Source organism: Telmatherina bonti (assembly GCF_933228915.1).
Source record: "Telmatherina bonti genome assembly, chromosome: 22".
Taxonomy (NCBI): Eukaryota; Metazoa; Chordata; class Actinopteri; order Atheriniformes; family Telmatherinidae; genus Telmatherina; species Telmatherina bonti.
This window is the reverse complement of record NC_136631.1, coordinates 6,459,079-6,477,496: the sequence shown is the minus strand read 5'-3', so window position 1 is coordinate 6,477,496 and position 18,418 is coordinate 6,459,079. Positions and strand designations below refer to the sequence as shown.

The 18,418-nt window shown below is 46.7% G+C and overlaps 1 protein-coding gene across 10 annotated transcripts in view; it reads left to right on the top strand.

Annotated features, from left to right (window-relative positions):
• Positions 1-18,408, top strand: part of rab3gap2 (RAB3 GTPase activating protein subunit 2 (non-catalytic)) — a 38,155-nt gene extending 19,747 nt beyond the window's left edge. For 2 of the 10 annotated variants that reach the window (XM_079262111.1, XM_079262110.1), the window contains exons 8-35: positions 1,722-1,821; positions 4,059-4,157; positions 4,253-4,401; positions 4,497-4,576; positions 5,958-6,050; positions 6,132-6,271; positions 6,369-6,564; positions 6,643-6,786; positions 7,939-8,021; positions 8,106-8,170; positions 8,249-8,339; positions 8,427-8,548; positions 8,630-8,840; positions 9,031-9,128; positions 9,231-9,339; positions 9,420-9,580; positions 9,671-9,836; positions 9,978-10,133; positions 10,622-10,728; positions 11,441-11,507; positions 11,670-11,740; positions 11,815-11,850; positions 11,922-12,050; positions 12,294-12,509; positions 16,245-16,334; positions 16,406-16,612; positions 16,689-16,853; positions 17,805-18,408. In XM_079262111.1, the coding sequence (XP_079118237.1) occupies positions 1,722-1,821; positions 4,059-4,157; positions 4,253-4,401; positions 4,497-4,576; positions 5,958-6,050; positions 6,132-6,271; positions 6,369-6,564; positions 6,643-6,786; positions 7,939-8,021; positions 8,106-8,170; positions 8,249-8,339; positions 8,427-8,548; positions 8,630-8,840; positions 9,031-9,128; positions 9,231-9,339; positions 9,420-9,580; positions 9,671-9,836; positions 9,978-10,133; positions 10,622-10,728; positions 11,441-11,507; positions 11,670-11,740; positions 11,815-11,850; positions 11,922-12,050; positions 12,294-12,509; positions 16,245-16,334; positions 16,406-16,612; positions 16,689-16,853; positions 17,805-17,957 (3,504 nt within the window). In that variant the 3' untranslated portion in view covers positions 17,958-18,408. Of the gene's footprint in view, positions 1-1,721; positions 1,822-4,058; positions 4,158-4,252; positions 4,402-4,496; positions 4,577-5,957; positions 6,051-6,131; positions 6,272-6,368; positions 6,565-6,642; positions 6,787-7,938; positions 8,022-8,105; positions 8,171-8,248; positions 8,340-8,426; positions 8,841-9,030; positions 9,129-9,230; positions 9,340-9,419; positions 9,581-9,670; positions 9,837-9,977; positions 10,134-10,621; positions 10,729-11,440; positions 11,508-11,669; positions 11,741-11,814; positions 11,851-11,921; positions 12,051-12,293; positions 12,510-16,244; positions 16,335-16,405; positions 16,613-16,688; positions 16,854-17,804 lie in introns of all 10 variants that reach the window. The other 8 variants (XM_079262113.1, XM_079262112.1, XM_079262109.1 and 5 more) reach the window with 5 other exon arrangements.
• The last annotated feature ends 10 nt before the right edge of the window (positions 18,409-18,418 follow it).

The following is an 18,418-nucleotide window of genomic DNA, read 5'->3' as shown; positions in this document are numbered from 1 at the left end:
CAGACTGCTGGTTCCACAGACCTCTACTGGTTCCACAGATTGCTGGTTCCACAGACTGCTGGTTCCACAGACCTCTACTGGTTCCACAGACCTCCACTGGTTCCACAGACCTCTACTGGTTCCACAGACCTCTACTGGTTCCACAGACCTCTACTGGTTCCACAGACCTCTACTGGTTCCACAGACGGCTGGTTCCCCAGACCTCTACTGGTTCCCCAGACGGATGGTTCCCCAGACCTCTACTGGTTCCCCAGACTGCTGGTTCCCCAGACCTCTACTGGTTCCCCAGACCTCTACTGGTTCCACAGACCTCTACTGGTTCCACAGACCTCTACTGGTTCCACAGACCTCTACTGGTTCCCCAGACGGCTGGTTCCCCAGACCTCTACTGGTTCCCCAGACTGCTGGTTCCACAGACCTCTACTGGTTCCACAGACCTCTACTGGTTCCACAGACTGCTGGTTCCACAGACTGCTGGTTCCCCAGACCTCTACTGGTTCCCCAGACTGCTGGTTCCACAGACCTCTACTGGTTCCACAGACCTCTACTGGTTCCCCAGACTGCTGGTTCCACAGACGGCTGGTTCCCCAGACCTCTACTGGTTCCCCAGACTGCTGGTTCCACAGACCTCTACTGGTTCCCCAGACTGCTGGTTCCACAGACCTCTACTGGTTCCCCAGACTGCTGGTTCCACAGACCTCTACTGGTTCCCCAGACCTCTACTGGTTCCCCAGACCTCTACTGCTTCCCCAGACCTCTACTGGTTCCACAGACTGCTGGTTCCACAGATGGTTGGTTCCACAGACTGCTGGTTCCACAGACTGCTGGTTCCCCAGACCTCTACTGGTTCCCCAGACTGCTGGTTCCCCAGACCTCTACTGGTTCCACAGATTGCTGGTTCCACAGACCTCTACTGGTTCCCCAGACTGCTGGTTCCCCAGACTGCTGGTTCCACAGACCTCTGCTGGTTCCACAGACCTCTACTGGTTCCACAGACTGCTGGTTCCATAGACCTCTACTGGTTCCCCAGACTGCTGGTTCCCCAGACCTCTACTGGTTCCACAGACTGCTGGTTCCATAGACCTCTACTGGTTCCACAGACCTCCACTGGTTCCACAGACTGCTGGTTCCACAGACCTCTACTGGTTCCACAGACCTCTACTGGTTCCCCAGACGGCTGGTTCCCCAGACCTCTACTCGTTCCCCAGACGGCTGGTTCCCCAGACGGCTGGTTCCCCAGACCTCTACTGGTTCCCCAGACTGCTGGTTCCCCAGACCTCTACTGGTTCCACAGACCTCTACTGGTTCCACAGACCTCTACTGGTTCCCCAGACGGCTGGTTTCACAGACCTCTACTGGTTCCACAGACCTCTACTGGTTCCACAGACCTCTACTGGTTCCACAGACTCTACTGGTTCCACATACGTCTGTCTTGACCCTGTGGGTCAGAAACTCTGCCGGTTTCCATGGAGATGAAGGAGATTTATGTGGAATGATCCACTTTTCCTATCATAAACTATGGTTATCTTCTGAGACGTTTCCATGGTAACGGCTCTGTTTAACTCCTGCTACGCTGCTTTCACAGCTTCTACTTTTACACACAGTAGGGGAATCTGTGTAACACACCTCAGCAAGGTTCATATCCAGCCCGAGCAGCATATTCATGTTGAAACCGTTTGTCCTGCAGCCGTTTGCTAACTGGTTTTCTTCTTTTCCTGCAGCACGAGGAGCTCAGCATCCTCTACCCCGCTGCTCTGGTCACCATAGATGGCTTCAGTCTCTTTCAGTCTTTGCGTGCTTGCAGAAACCAGGTTGCAAGAGGTACTGCTGCTTTCCTCTGTGTGTGTGTGTGTGTGTGTGTGTGTGTGTGTGTGTGTGTGTGTGTGTGTGTGTGTGTGTGTGCGTGCGTGTGCGTGTGCGCGTCCACTAGCAGGGAAACATTAAAGTGATGTGTTATTGTGCTAAATGTAACTGTGTTAACAAAAGCTGTGTTTTTCACTTGCTGGCTGGATGGCTAGTGTTTGCTACAAGACATTCAGGTACATGTACACCATGAACTAACTGTACAAATACACACACACACACACACACACACACGAGCAGCCAGTTAGTAGTTAGGAACCAGATTTAGCAGCTTTTTAGTATCCAGTAGTGACCTTTACTATTATTGTACTGTACTGTATTATTGTTGTTATTTTGAGACCATTTTCAACTAATTTAACAATAATGCAAGTACAGCATTTCAAAGATCAACTTACTTTAATTTAAAAATGATTTAGCTGGATGTGAAGACTAGTTCATGCTGATCCAGTCCCCAGTCTGCTGAAACAGATCAGGATTTCTCCTGCGGTTTTGGAAACGTGGTTGTCTGGAACATATGGTCTCTAAACACCATGTAACACAGTTACATAGTCTATGGTCAGCTCATATGCGGGGACATGTTTGAAGCCGAACTGGTACAATTGAATGTCTTTGATCGCCTACAGTATGTCATTTTTCATGTCATTGTAAAGTTGTGAAGTTGCCGTTTGTAACATGTTTCTTCATCCTGGCAGATTATGATTGTTTTTTGTTTCCCAGCTGGGAAAACTGCAGTTAATGGTTGCGTTTTAAGTGCAGATGGAAGCTTGTTGTATTGCTGTGTTTAGTTAGTATTGTCTTAAAACAAATGCGGCACCCGCTCGGAGTAAGCAGAGAAAAAAGAAAGACAAATGAAAATGATTGTGTCAGGCAAACGTATGACGAGCATTTTTTCTGATGGTGTGATTAATGGACTTCTTGCTTATTGCAACAAGCCTAGCTCCCTCTCCTCTTTTATTCTGTTGGACAGTGCACCCGTGCACACATTTTAAATGTTGGAGCAGTTTTTGTGAACAACTTAAAGCTTTTACAGGCTGTTATGATGGCATGCAGATATTAAAATCTCATCCTGACAGTCTGGGGTGATCTGAGACGTTCTACATTGCTGTCAGGGTTGTTTACAGGAGCCTGCAGTTGAGCTGGATTGGATCCTAAAAGACCCCAATTCCATGAAAATGTCCCCAGGATTTTATGCAGCATAGTTTATTCATTTTTTGCTCCGGTTGTTGACTGATAGCAGAAACAGCAGACAGATGACTCCTTTAGCCGCTTTAGCTGCACGCTGTGCTGACGCCACTGCTACATTACAGCCACTGACATCCAGACGCTGGAAGTGCTCAAAAGCCTCAACAACAGATTATCAGCCCGCTTTGATATTTTAGCATTAACACAATCACATAACAAGAAGAATCTAACTTTTCTGCCAGCAAGAACACATCCTTTCATCGTTTTGACATCACTGGATACTTCAGACCAGCTCTTCATGACCTGTGTGTGTCTAACATTGGTCCTGGATGTTGATAATGGCAGCGTGTTCCACGTAGAAGACAAAGTGCTTTACGTTAAAACATGAGAAGCATTATGATAAAACATATGATTAAAGAATCAAAGTAAACAACAACAAAAAACAAAATCAATTAAATAGAAACTGAACAAGCTAAAATAGACAGAAACCAGCAGCAGGATACGTGCATGGAGGTGCACGGATACTTGCTTTAAAGGAACCAGGGTTTGGATCAGACTTCAGATTTTCTGGTGGATTTTAGCAGCATAAAAAACTACACGTTGAGTTCAGGGTGGAAACAAAGATTGTGTGTGTGTGTGTGTGTGTGTGCTCTGAGCAGCAGAGATTAGAAACAGAGGAAGCCGGAGCAGAGCTGTGAGACTCAGAGCGATACGTTGGTCTTTGTGAAGACACGAGCAGCAAGATTCTGGATTATTTACCGAGAAGAGAAACCTGTAAAAACCAGTGAAACCAGTAGGTCATCAGTCCCCTTCCTGTAGACATTCTTCAGGTGCTGAAAGGCTGATGTGGTCCCTGCTTTAACTCGGCTGGAAGTCTGATCTGTTGTTTGTAACATCACTGGACATGAATCCCTGGATGATTGGACTTCTGTCTTCATTCTTACACGTCCAGCGATCGATTTAACCCAAACGCCGCCTGAAACCTTCCCCCTCTGTCTTCTCGCCTCATGCAGCTGCTGCGGCTGGCAGTGATGTGGTCCCTCCTCCTCCTCTGGCCTACAAGAAGTGGGGTCTGCAGGAGATGGACACCATTGTGGACCACAGCAGCGTCGGTAAGAGTCCGTTGCTCGGTGTCGATAAAATCTCCACAAAAAGGCTCAAAACGAGATGTAATCACATTCGCTTGTGTTCCGGCTTCTTCTTTCAGGCGTTATGACGCTGTGTGTGTTTGACCAGATGAAGAATGCGTCCATCCTGGGGGGCTTTCATGCTTCGGTTAAGGGAAGCCCCCCCGCCATGAGCCAGTATGTGACAGTAGGAGCCGGGCCGTACACAGGCTTTTACTACGCTGTCGAGGTGAGTCAGAGGAATAGAAGCTTCTCTTCTTGTTGGGAAGCAGTAGGTGTTGTGCAGCGCGCCGCCGTTCATCGTGTGTGTTTCTGTGTGTTCAGGGAAGCTCCCAGCCTCTCCTGTCCCACGTGGCTCTGGCCGTGGCCAGCAAACTCACCTCCGCCCTCTTCAGTGCTGCCAGGTTGGTTGGTGTGTGTGTAAGTGTGTGTGATTATGGAAGGGAAAATGTTGATGCAGTTATGAGGGAAACTAAACACATTGTGTCAGACTTTGGTTATGATGTAAACTGGGTAGACTGGTCAGCATGTCTGTGTGTGGAATCCATTCCCAGCTCTGATCGGCTGGAATCAGTCTGAACTCGTGACCTGATTTGTTTCTGCTTCCGGATGTTGTATTTATTGTTGTTTGGTCAAATTTACATCCCAAACAAAAATTTAAACAACATAAAATAACATAAATTTCATCACTCATTTGACCAGAAGCCAAGGCCTATTCTACCTGCCCTTCTCTCCCAATTTAAAGTAAGTAAAGTATGTAAAGTAAGGCGTTGGAGATTGTCATTTAAAACAAAAAACATTGTTCAACACAATTTTCACCATGATCAAAGCATTCCACTTGATAAGAGGTAAGAAAAGTATTAAAAACTGTTCCATCACTATCTTCTTGAAAATGTTTCTAAACTGTAATATGGAAGTAGCTTTTTTTTTTTTTTACATCATCACAACAGCTGTTCCACAAAATAACCCCTTTATTAGATAAACAATCTTCCCTAGTCGTAGTCCTAACTATTGGCCTATCTCACATATTCAGCTTTTATCTTCCTCAGAAACACCTCAGAAACGTTGTTCTTCATCTGGTCTCTGCTACTTTTTGTGGTCTTGATCAGTAGTTTTGCTGTTTTCTGAAGGAGTTTCAGAGTGGAGATGCACTGGTTGTTTCCAGCAGTCTGAGACGCATCCTTTGTTTAGTTTCATCCATGAAAAAGTTTTACTTTAGCAGCAACAAGGTGACTCACAACGCTGTGCAGGAACTGATGTCAGGACTGAACAATCACAGCAGACACATTATGTCCTGAAGAAATGAGACCAAATCCAGCAGAGACCTGAACCCAGAGCCGAGGAATGCACGTAGACCTTCAGCTGATCCATCTGCTGTTGGTCAAAGCCTCATCAGAAAGGATTTCCATGGAAACGTGGTTGTCATGGAAGGAAAACGGGGAGTAAACGCTGACGTATGTCACATGACTGAAGAACTGGACTGGTCCCGTCTGATGGAGGGATGGATCCTCGCCAGAAGAGCGGTGTGGGATCATCTGGACAGAGAACGGAACAAAAGAGAAGTTTGGAGAGTCCTTTAGGAGGTCTGAACTCTTCCTGAAGGCTACAGAAGCACCAGAGAGGGTTCAGACTGTGGAAAGAACAGAAATATTCATTTCCAACCTCTCTCCAACTGGAAAAACTCCATTCTTACCAGTAAAGCACCTCAGTTTGGAGTCATATTACACACAGCGAGGGGTAGCTGGAAGCTTTGTTGTTATAAAACAGTTTTCTCTCTTCTTTCAGTGGCTGGTTGGGGTGGAACAAAAACAAGAATGAGGAGGAAGTTGCCCAGAAACAGAAGCCCAAGGTGGAGGCGGCGACACCTTTAGGGATCAGGTACCTGTCATCATGTCCCCCAGTGGACCGTCTGGGTGTCTGTACCCTTCCTGGTCCTGAAACCTGACTTCTGTCCCCAAGATTTGGACTCCCAGATTCCCGGCGCCACGGCGAGTCCATATGTCTGTCGCCGTGCAACACGCTGGCCGGAGTGACGGACGACTTTGGCCGAGTGACGCTGCTGGACTTGGCCCGAGGCATCGCCATCCGCATGTGGAAAGGTGAGGACAAAGCGGATGTGGAGGTTCTGGGAATAAATATAAAGAGTTAGAAGGAAGTAGAAGCTTTGCATCTGTTTTTTAACCAACTGGACTTCAGGTTACAGAGACGCCCAGCTCGGTTGGCTGCAGGTTCAAGAGGAGCGCGGCGATCGAGAGCACTCCCCGTCGGCCACCCTTCCCAGACGCCACGCCTTGTTTCTGATCATCTACGCCCCCCGAAGGGGAATCCTGGAGGTGTGGGCCATGCAGCGGGGCCCTCGAGTCGGGGCTTTCACCGTGGGAAAACACTGCAGGTACGTAGTCAGCGTAGAGAGGTACCAAACAGTCCCAGCAGAGGAGAAGACGTGATGCATGTCTGCGTGCTCTTCCAGGTTATTATATGCTGGTTACCGTCTGATGGGGGTGAACAGCGTGACCAGTCAGGGCTGGCAGCTCCACACGCAGCAGGTTTGTTTGCTGGATCCCATCACAGGAGCTCTGAGGACAGTGAACATCCCCTTCCACCTCGCCCTCAGGTCAGCACACACACCCCGCCAACAGGACAGCTTCGCTTTTCAGTCTGTACGGGAAGCATGAAAGTAAATCACAGCAGAAAGAACTTTACTGGGGTTTCACTGTGAGGTTGAACTAGTTGAGCATCACCAGGTTGGGATCGGATACGTCTGGTTACTGTTGGCTGAACAGCAGTGCAGCGCCGCCTGCAGGTGGAACAGAGGAACATTGTTTATACACATGTGACCATTTTTCTCCTTTTACTTAAAGATCTTCCATGTTGTGTAGAAGTGATGAAACCACCCTGTCTGTCCTCCACCTTCAGCACCCTGTCAATGTCACCGTCAGAAATAATCCAGAGAAGAAAGGAAGAAAAAGATGAAACTTGAACTCATTTCACTTATTTATGTTATTTTTTACACATTTTTTTACTTTTTAACTCCAGTGTTTTCCTCATGTGGATCCTCCACATCGGGAGCTTTGCCTACTTGGCCTGTGGGGTCGTTGCCATGGACACCGGGGTCCTGCATTGCAGCCCTGGCTGCAGTTTGGACCTCAGCTCTGATCTGGGCTGTAACGATATGCCTTCGATATTTTTTTTGGTGTCGTTTCCATTGAAACTGCGATTTTCACTATTCTTCGATATTGCTGATGTTTGTAGACTAAAAACAAAACAAAAAATGTACAAAACTTTTTTTTTTTTATCATCATTTTTTAAAATTCTAATCAGGAAAAAACAACCCAGTAGCCAGACCATCATTCTGCTGCTGTAATGTCCAAGAAGACGAGTAAAAAGATCAATAAAAACAATAGAAATGACAAAAATTTATAGTGGATTATTTGTATGTATTTAAAAATAAATCTATTTTTTTAAACAGAAAAAATCAAATTTAAAATTGTGAAGCAAAAAATCCAGATATTCGATTTATAGCAATTTAATTTCCCACCCCTTGTTACCATGGTGACACCCTCTGTGGTCCCCGGTGGGGTGTCTCCTGATGTGGAAGACCTCGTTTCTTCACTTCAGGGTCACGTCTGCTGTTTATCCTCAGATGTTTGTCTCCGGTTCTGTTTTTATATCGATGATTGTTTTAAAGTATCGTTAATGCAAAGAGTGGCGGGGGGGTCTACGTGTTGCAGGAGAGCCATGACATCATCTTCTGTCTTCATTTCAGCGACAAAAAGAGCGAACGGGCCAAAGATATGCACCTGGTAAAGAAGCTCTCTGCTATACTGAAGAGCAGAGACGTGGATCCTGGTAAGAAGATGCAAAACGGATGCATCAAACCTCTCTGCAACAACTCACATCTCCTTCTCTTTCCTTTCTCTTCTCTCTTTTCAGAAACTCTGGAAAACGAAGCAAAAAGCGTCCTGCTGGAGATCAAACATCCCGCCATTAAGAAGCAGGTATGAGGAGATGTCCTAAAGATGTGTACGATGTCTCTAACGGGTTAAATCCAGAGTCCAGTCTGCGTTTCCTTCTAGGCTTTGGAGTCTCTGCTGTCCAATAGGAACACTCCCGTCTCCTGTCTCACTAACATCCTCTGTGCCTTAAATGACACTTTGAAAGAGCAAGGTAAAGGAAAGTTCCTGAGGTTGCATGTTAAAACTTGTGACTACTTTACGTGTTTCTCTGCTCATCGTGTTTTTTCCTGCGTTCCAGCTGCTGATGAGCTGGACGTCTCGTTGCCTCAGCTCTGCTCCTCCCAGCTGAAGTTGCTCCGGCTTTACTCCGACATCCAGCAGCTTCAGTCTGCTGCAGACACCCAGGCCTGCTCTGACAATGTGCATAAAAAAGCAGAAGCACAGCATGTGTCACAAACAGGTGTTTTATATCCTTATTTACTGAATATTTCCCCCCAGCAGGACTCCCTCGATGGCATAGAGGATGAGCTGTCCCGGGTTGGGCCCGTTCTGCAACGCTACGCACAGTTCACATCCAAACCCAGTGTTTCCTTCGCTCAGGACTCGCCCGACTCTCCTCTACCTGTGCAGGCTTTCCTCTCTCAGATGGAGTGCACAGAGGACGGCGAGGTGAAAGTCATCCGCAGGTCTGAAGCTGAATGGAGCCAACTAGGTAGGACAGACCTGACGCTTTGACCAGGGTTGGAACTGTGTCTAATTCTTCTGCATTCTTTTAGATGTAGGTGCAGAAATGTTCTGATTCAAGCCCGATTTAAACACATCGACTTCCTAAAAAGCAAGTGTACATAAAGGAATGTGCATAAATCCAGACCAAAAGCTTTGCTCTCCGTTGTCGTTTGTAGGAAACTTCCTGTTCTGGGGTTGTTTGTGTGGCCGAAGCCCGCTCCATAAAGTCTGTGATACTCTGCAACAGGCCGGCATCAGTCCGCAGCAGCTGCTGGTGAGACACAGATTAACTCTGCTGTGTTTGTTTCTACTGTGGACTTATCATCAAACAGGCACGATTATGTGTCATTTCTAATGGTTCCAACCTTCCTGTCAGTGTTTGTTGCTGAGTGTGTGGCTGCAGAGGGAAAAAGAGACTCTACAGAAACCAGCTGAAACTGTTAGACACCTTCACACACTGCTTGTTGCCCTCAGCAACATGAAAGGTATGCACACACACACACGTCTGTTTGACGGAGCTTTTTGCTTCAGAAAACAGAAGAACGGATCTTATTCCTCCCCGTAGGTGCAGTGGAGGAGTCGTGGGACCCCCAGTCTGTCTCCCCCTGGTGGCAGCAAATCCGCTCTACGTGTATCCAGTCCCACAACGCCGCTGCTTCTTTACTGGCTGCTTTAGTCGCTCACCGTGCCGCCAAGGCCAGCATCACGAGCCGAGCTGACAGCAAGGTAGGGAAAGCGCGTGATGTCAGCGCTGACCAATCAGAGAAGGAATGAAAACACACAAACTGGTTTGCTCTGCTTGTGTGTGCGTGGCAGCTGCAGTCGGAGTGGGAGGCGGTGTCGCTGGAGCTGGAGCAGTGGGTGGTGTGTGTTCGCCAGCTGGAGGATGTGTTGGTGCTTCAGACCCTCCTGCTGGTGCCTTCTCCTCAGGGAGGAGCTGCAGCTCAGTGCTCCATCAAAACGCTGCTGGAGGGAGGAACAGGTGAGGAGTAAAGGAAAGGAGTTCATCATTTGCAGCTTTATTATTCCTGTTATTAGTACATTCTTACCTTTTTCTCTGTCCCTCCTCCTGCAGCGCTACATTACTTTATCAGCTTTACTCAGAGTTTTCTCTTCTCTTCAGGCGGCATTGCAGACAGCGTCTCTAAGTGGGTGTTCAGGCAGAGCATGGAGCCTGAGCGGCTGCAGGAAATCCTGCACAGCAGAGAGATTCCAGGAGAGGACCAGCAGGAGCAGATGGAGGGAAAGAAGGATGAAGACGATGCAGACAGGACAGCAGGTGAGATATTAACCATCACTCATTTGTTTATTGTTTATGTTAAAGATCTGAATTTGTCTTGTCAAGCTGTGGTTCCATTTTACACCTAAATACGGCGAGAAAACAAAGACAACATTTAGAAAATATCGCTAAAAGTTTTCACACTTTGATGAGTTGATTTTTCAGACGATTCGATACAGAAATATATAATATTATATATAATACGTCCACAGATGTGACATAGGGGGTCATGTGATGTGATCTGTTCATTTCTGGAACAAACAGCAGCTAAGTTCAGAGTTATAAAGGCTTAAAAAGCGGTGGCGAGAAAACCCCCAAATAACGCAACGCGGCTACAGTCCTAAACTCCCAGCCTGACGTACGAGAACTGGGCCTGATGCGCTGAACGCCGCTCAGTAGAAACGCCGTTGTTGACTGTCAAACTTAGAAATGTTGCAAAGAGATGCAGTTTAAATGCAGCTGTCCACTCTGTGGCTTCTGTTTGTCAGAGCTGCTGGTGGCAGTATGCAAGCGCTTCCCTCACTCCCTCTCACCTGATATGCTGTTCGCACACTGCTGCTGGGAGTATGTGGTGCAGTGGAACAAAGACCCAGAGGTACACACACACACACACACACACACACAGAGTTATTCCCTGTACTTTAGAGATGTGAGGATTTTCTGGTTAAATCTGATCTGAATCAGCTGATTTTTATAGAAAATCACAGAAACCAAATGAAACAAATAAGGAGAAAGACGATTTTTTTTCCACTCCAGCAGGTTTAATTCCCAGTTGGTGGGATGTTAGATCTGGTCCTTTAAACACATTTTGCCTCCTACACCCAGTTCAGAGCAAGCGTGCACGTCCACCCTCTCTCTCCACAGATCAGTAAACTCATCATGAAGACTTTAGTGTTTCTGGTTTTTCTTCAGCTCCAACTCTGTCAAGATGTTTTCAACTCTTCCAGCCTGATGCAGTTCAGCCAACATGTTGTGTTCTGTATGTTTATTTTCATTCTGCTGATTGGAAAGACTTAAATTTCACCTCCACATCAACCACAGCTGTTCTCCTTTTGCAACAGATGCATCATAATAAATCCAGTTTCTCAGTAAATCATCACTTCAAGTCTCTCGACCGACTTTTAGGAGATTTGGTCTGAACTGTGTGAAGCTTTGGTTCATATGTGAGCAGAAATATAGAAAATTTAACTCACAAACGATGAAAAATCGCAGTTTAAACTTAATTTGTTGATGTTTCTTGTTATTGCTTCCTTAAAGGGAGAAAGCAGGATTTCTAAACTCTGACATCGACTCGTTTCTCTCAACAGGAGAGTCGACACCTTTCTGTGGCTGTGGAGCATCTGAAGCTGATCTCCAGTCCTCACATTCAACTCGGTTTGTGGCATTTTTCTGTATTTCTGCTGTCGTATTTAGTCCACCTGAGGAGGAGGAGGTCTGCTTTCCTACACACAACCAGCTGACACCTCCGAGTTCTACGACTGACACTTATTGATTAAATACTTTCTGATTTTCTGATGATTTTCTGACTCCTTGCAGGTATTTCCACGATGATGTGGAGCACGTTCATCGTGAAGCGTTTCTCAGCGGCTGCCTTCCTCATGGAGAAGGTGAAACACACACGCTGATGTCGTGTTTGGTGTGTGTGAAGCTTTGTATTCATTTCTATGTGTAATTCTTTAAGGTGGGGAAAGCACCCAAAGATCGCTTATGTCGGCGGGTAAGTTTGATCCGTCCAGATTGCTAAACGCGTTGTGATGCAGACGTACAGACCGGTGCATCTGTGTGCAGGACGTCGGGATGGGAGACAAAGCCATGACGTTCTTCCTGAGCTGCTGCGTGCAGCTGCTGCAGATCCTCATGGAGGTGACTGGAATATTGGTTAAGAATCAGAGTCCTTTGTCTTTTTTATCTTTCTACGTAAGTAAAGCGAGGACAGAGCGAAGCATGAGGAGTGAGCAGTGTCTGGCATAACAAGGAATGGTGATGACTCAGCAGTTTTTGGGCTTTTTTTTTTCATGCACGAGACGTTTTGGTTTATTTTTGCCTGCTGCTGCTTTTTATTCTTCATGCTGCTGAAATCCTGCAAAAAACAGCAAATATATTAGGATTAATCTCCTCTCTGTTGTTACTGCTGTTTCTAAACGAGTTTGATCCCTGCAGGCGGACTCCGCCACAGAGGAGGTTCCTGCTCCGGAGCTGTCCGTGGAGGAGGCCTGGACCGGCGCTGAGGGCCCTGCATCCATAGCTGAACTGGCCCTGGAGCAAAGAGGAGTCCACTACCCGCTGGTCCAGCACCACTGCCTGTTAGCTTCCCTGCTACACGCTGCCATGAGCTTCAGTGTGAAAGTCAAACCGCTCAGCCTGTTTGACAGCAAGGTGAGGAAAAACTAACAGAACGCGGCGGTTTCTTTTTCTTTTTTTTTCAACATTTTTATTTTTGTTCTTCCATAGATAACACACCTTGGGAGTAATACAACATCTCTAAGCATCAAAAACATCTGCACATAAATATTTATAAAATGCTTGGCTACGTACACATCACCAGTCATTATTTGTATTTAGCAGACTTGGACTTTAGGTTCTCTCAGTTCTGTCTGCTTCCTCTTACCCCTACTCCCTTTTTCTTCCCTTCTTCTCTCTCTCACTTTTTTTTTTTTTAAAGTAAAAAAATAAAAAGCAAAAAAATAAAAAAGTAAATAAAACTAGAAACAGATATTTTTTAAATAATAGCAAACATGAATGCCCATTGAAATTTAAAGTATAAGAAATTTTAAAAAAGATTTTCTAACTGGCCATCATTAGGATTTGAACCCATGAACTTCTGTTTTGAAGAATGCTGACTTTACTCACTACACCACTAGCATTCTTAGTTGCCTACAGGAAAAAAAGCGTTGAAATTTTTCCAATTGGGATGGAAATGTCTTCTTTTTTTTTTTCCCGCTTCCAGCTGGGTGTAATTAGCAGGATTGCAAAAACATGTGCAAGGTTGAACTAAACTCCAGCGAAGATGTCAAAGACTTTGTTCAATGTCAAAAACTTTTTTTGTTGTTTAAGATTTATCAAAGTATTGAAATGTTGCAGGGAGCATTGTTGGAACAAATGCTTCATATTTAACTGTGACATTTGCATATAAAATCCTTTGCTCCTTAAAGTGTGCAGCTGAGACCAACAGTTCACATTGAGCAGCCTGCAGAACTGCACACTGTCACACAAGCAACAGCTGACAAACAACAACGGAGCTGTATGTTAAATGCTGCATTTGAACCCGTGCCTTGTATGTGTACCTGTGTACCGGTGCAGAAAATGGACCAATCGCTGAGCTGAATTCCGTTTCGTCCAATCACAGGAACAGATTTCAAGACATTGACAAAAACTTGGATAACTTAAAAAGTTTAAATGTCGTAGAACAAATCTCCTGAATGGGCTGAAGAGTTTGATACTTGAATGGTTGAAGTGAGACAAACGGTGTAGGAGGAGTAGCGTTTCAAATATTTTGCAAGAAAAGACAATGGAGACCGAGACCGGGACGAACCGGACGCTGCAAACTGGTGCAGAACTCTGAAACCCTGTTGAAGCTGTTTTCAGCTCATTGTGCAAAAACTAACCAATCGCAGAGCTGAATTTTTTCAACGTCCAATCTGGATCGGGTTTGAAGGACTTTCATCCAATCACAAGGATGGATTTATTTTTTATAAAATGCTAAATATCTCAAAAACTACAAAGTTTTCAAATAAAAAAAAGTGGTAGCACACACGTCCTGAAGGAGCTGCACGGTTTAAGATCTGAATGATTGAAGTGACTTGAATGGTGATGGACAAGTAGCACGGCAAAAATCGGCCCTATGGGCATTCACATTACTAAGTGAAAACATACAGCAGAGTAAGTGAACATATCGAACAATGGCAGTAAAACTTACAAATATGAACAATATGGACAGGTGGATAGTGGTGTTATCTTAACATTTTTGGAGCATCTCTATGATATTACACTTCGTCTAAACAAAATCCCTTCTTATGTCTCTGATATATCCCCAGCCTGGTCAAAATTATCCCTCTGGAGTCGGAGAGACACAGTCAGTTTCTCCATGACATCCATCCATCCATCCATCCATCTTCTGCCGCTTATCCGGGGTCGGGTCGCGGGGGCAGCAGCCTAAGCAGGGAAGCCCAGACTTCCCTCTCCCCAGCCACATTTGCCAACTCTGCGGGGGGGATCCCGAGGCGTTCCCAGGCCAGCCGAGAGATGTAATCCCTCCAGCGTGTCCTGGGTCTTCCCCGGGGTCTCCTCCCAGAGGGACGTGCCTGGAACACCTCACCAGGGAGGCGTCCAGGAGGCATCCTGACCAGATGCCCGAGCCACCTCAACTGGTTCCTCTCGATGCGAAGGAGCAGCGGCTCTACTCTGATCCCCTCCCGGATGACCGAGCTCCTCACCCTATCTCTAAGGGAGAGCCCGGCCACCCTGCGGAGGAAACTCATTTCAGCCGCCTGTATACGAGATCTCGTTCTTTCGGTCACGACCCACAGCTCATGACCATAGGTGAGGGTAGGAACGTAGATCGACTGGTAAATCGAGAGCTTCGCCTTCTGGCTCAGCTCCTTCTTCACCACGACAGACCGGCGCAGAGTCCACATTACTGCAGACGCCGCACCGATCCGTCTGTCGATCTCGCGCTCCATCCTTCCCTCACTCGTGAACAAGACCCCGAGATATTTAAACTCCTCCACTTGAGGCAGGACCTGACCCCCGACCCGGAAAGGGCAATCCACCCTATTCCGGCTGAGGACCATGGTCTCAGATTTGGAGGTGCTGATTCTCATCTCAGCCGCTTCACACTCGGCCGCGAATCGCTCAAGCGAGAGCTGGAGATCACGACCAGATGAAGCCAACAGGACCACGTCATCTGCAAAAAGCAGGGACCCAATCCTGAGGCCACCAAGTCGGATCCCCTCAACACCTCGGCTGCACCTAGAAATTCTGTCCATATAAGTTATGAACAGAATCGGTGATAAAGGGCAGCCTTGGTGGAGTCCAACCCTCACCGGAAACGGATCCGACTTACTACCGGCAATGCGGACCAAGCTCTGACACCTGTCGTACAGGGACAGGACAGCCCTTACAAGGGGGTCCGGTACCCCATACTCCCGGAGTACCCCCCACAGGAGCCCCCGGGGGACACGGTCGAATGCCTTCTCCAGGTCCACAAAGCTCGGGACGTTGTGGGTCGGTGGAGGGAATACTTCGAAGACCTCCTCAATCCTACCAACACGTCTTCCGATGAGGAAGCAGAGCTGGCGGACTCAGGGGTGGACTCTCCTATCTCTGGGGCTGAAGTCGCTGAGGTGGTCAAAAAGCTCCTTGGCGGCAAGGCCCCGGGGGTGGATGAGATCCGCCTGGAGTTCCTTAAGGCTCTGGATGCTATGAGGCTGTCCTGGCTGACACACCTCTGCAGCATCGCGTGGACATCGGGGACAGTACCGCTGGATTGGCAGACTGGGGTGGTGGTCCCCCTTTTTAAGAAGGAGGGTGTGTTCCAATTACAGGGGAATCACACTCCTCAGCCTCCCTGGTAAGGTCTATTCAGGGGTCCTGGAGAGGAGGGTCCGCCGGATAGTCGAATCCCGGATTGAGGAGGAGCAGTGTGGTTTTCGTCCTGGTCGCAGAACAGTGGACCAGCTCTATACCCTCTCTGGGGTCCTGGGGGGGGCATGGGAGTTTGCCCAACCAGTCTACATGTGCTTTCTCCATGACATATATCTGGTAAATAGTATTGGAAAGTTCTTGTATTCCAGGTGCATCTGCTAGGAGCCATTTTCAGTCTCAATAGGTGATTATCTGGTCGAGAACTTATATTGGGAATTTCCAAACCTAGGTATGAATGCAAAAAGTCAAATGGGATCTGTGTATGAAACATCTTTTCAAGACATTTGTGGGTAGCTTGGGACAGGCCCAAAATAAATGGAAATGGCGAGCTTCTGGACCGCCACACGCACGGCGGTTTCATCGTTCAGACACATAGCTGCACATCTAATCAGAGCATATCTGTGTGTGTGTGTGTGTGTGTGTGTGTGTGTGTGTGTGTGTGTGTGTGTGTGTGTGTGTGTGTTGCAGGGCAAGAATGCTTTCTTTAGAGATCTGACGACCATCCAGCTGATGCCCAGCGGAGACATGGACCCCATCTTGGTCTCGATGCGACAAGAGGTGAGAGGTGGTGTATAAAAAAGCAGAGCATGAGGTTTAAAACGGAAGTCCTGACCGCTGCTTCCTCCCAGTTCCTCCTGCGGGTGCTGACCGGTTGGGTCCAGGCGATAGACGAGGCCCCCAACTCCAGCCCGCTTCCTTCCACTGGACCAAAGGCTGACTGGTGGCCGTCGCTGTGTTTGGAGCTGGGCACCCTGCTGCAAGTCAACCCAGACATCCTGCGACGGCACCTGGTCTGTGAGCTCTACAACCAGGGTCTGGACCTGCGTGCTGAGGAGGTACCGGACACGGCGGGCTGCACGTCACGGTCACAGTCTTTCAGTCGGATGATGAGCACGTCTGTCTGCTTCCCAGGTGATGCTAGAAGTAGAAGATAAGGACGTACTGGGTTCCCAGCTCCTGGTGCTGACTGGTCAGAGGCTGAGCTACTCGCTGCTCCACAGCCAGAGCCAGACTCAGACTGCGATGGAGCTGCTGGCTCGCCTGCCCCCCACCCTCTGTACATGGCTGAAGGCCATGGTAAGGAACGCAGCGCTGACTCTGTTTGCAGTGAGCCGGTTTATAACCAGATTATTCATGACTCAGGCTGGAGCAGCGTTCAGTTTGAGATAAACGAGATTAACTCCTAAACTTAAAACAATAAAAGATCATTTCCTGTTGGTAATTAGTTTTATTTCATGTAAAAATAATATTCATTCATTATCTGGACCGCTTAGTCCGACTCGGGCCTGGAGCTGGAGCTTATCCCAGCGATCTTTGGGCGAGCAGCAGGTACGCAGGTTACCAGTCCATCACCGGGCTAAAAATAATATAGAAAACAAAAAGGTAAATTTGTTTTAAGACTAAAATTTAATTTTTAAAAAAATATATAATTTGAAAATATTTAAAAAATAAAATGGATATAAAAATGAATGGTTTTTTTTGTTTAAAAAATAAAAATAAAAAGCACATTCCAAAAAAAAACACGTTCATTTAAAAAAATATTTAATTTGAAATTATTTTAAAAATCAAATGAAATTATTTCTAAAAATTAATTTTTTTTTTTTTTTTTTTTTAAAGGAAATTCGTTGAAAAAAATAATAAAAACGAATTAAATGAAATTGTTTTAAAATGGGTTTAATTGAAAGTACTTGTGGTTTTCTTAAAATTGGCCTCGTTGAGTTTTCACCTGTATACCGACAGCAGCGTCTGCAACAGGGACGTCTAAAGTCCGTCCTGCCAGTTTTCAGTGTATTCCTGCTCCAACACATCTGACTCAAATGAAATGTTTCAAACAGCCTATAAACGTCTGAACAATGACTCGTTTCAGGCAGGTCTGTGGAAGCAGGGAAACATAAAAAACCTGCAGGCTTGGAGCTCTCAAACACCAGAGCTGGACAGCATCATGTAAAGCAGAGAGCATATAAACGCTGCCTGGTACCAGTACTCGAGGTTAAAGGGCTTCTTTTGTGACGTTACTTGGTGCTGCAGGACCCCAGTGAGCTGAGGAGCCCCCTGATCCCGCTGCCTCAGACCAGCCGCCTGGTGAGCCGTCTGGTAGAAATGCTGCCAGAAAACCACGCCCAGTACAGCCTGGCCCTGCACCTGCTGGAAGCTGTGGACGTCCTGATCACCGACGACTGATGCAGGCGGACGGTTTCCCAGACACACACCACGACTCAGCGTAAAAGGCCTTTCACTCTCCTCATGGAGCTTCTGCCATTTAAATTATGTTTTTTGATTAGAAAAGACTTTTAACTGTATTTTTTTTTTTTTTTAATCCATCTTTTTTGTGCATGTAGCATAAATCATATTAAATATTTGTTATTACAGAGTATTGTCAGGTTCATGAGACGTTATTACAGTCACTTAACCCCAAGTCTGTCTTCAAACCCAGCTGTCAGAATTGTATCGCTCATTTCTCCTTCGCTTTGACAAGAGATGTATAATAATAATAATAATAAATAATGAGCTTATTTTTATTTATATCTGCAGACAGGATTGTACTAGCTGTGCCTGTAAACCTACCGACCTGTAGTTTTACGTCCAGCTGATCCCATCCGGCTCGAAAGCAGAATAAAGAAGTTTCTCACAGCTTTGAGGTG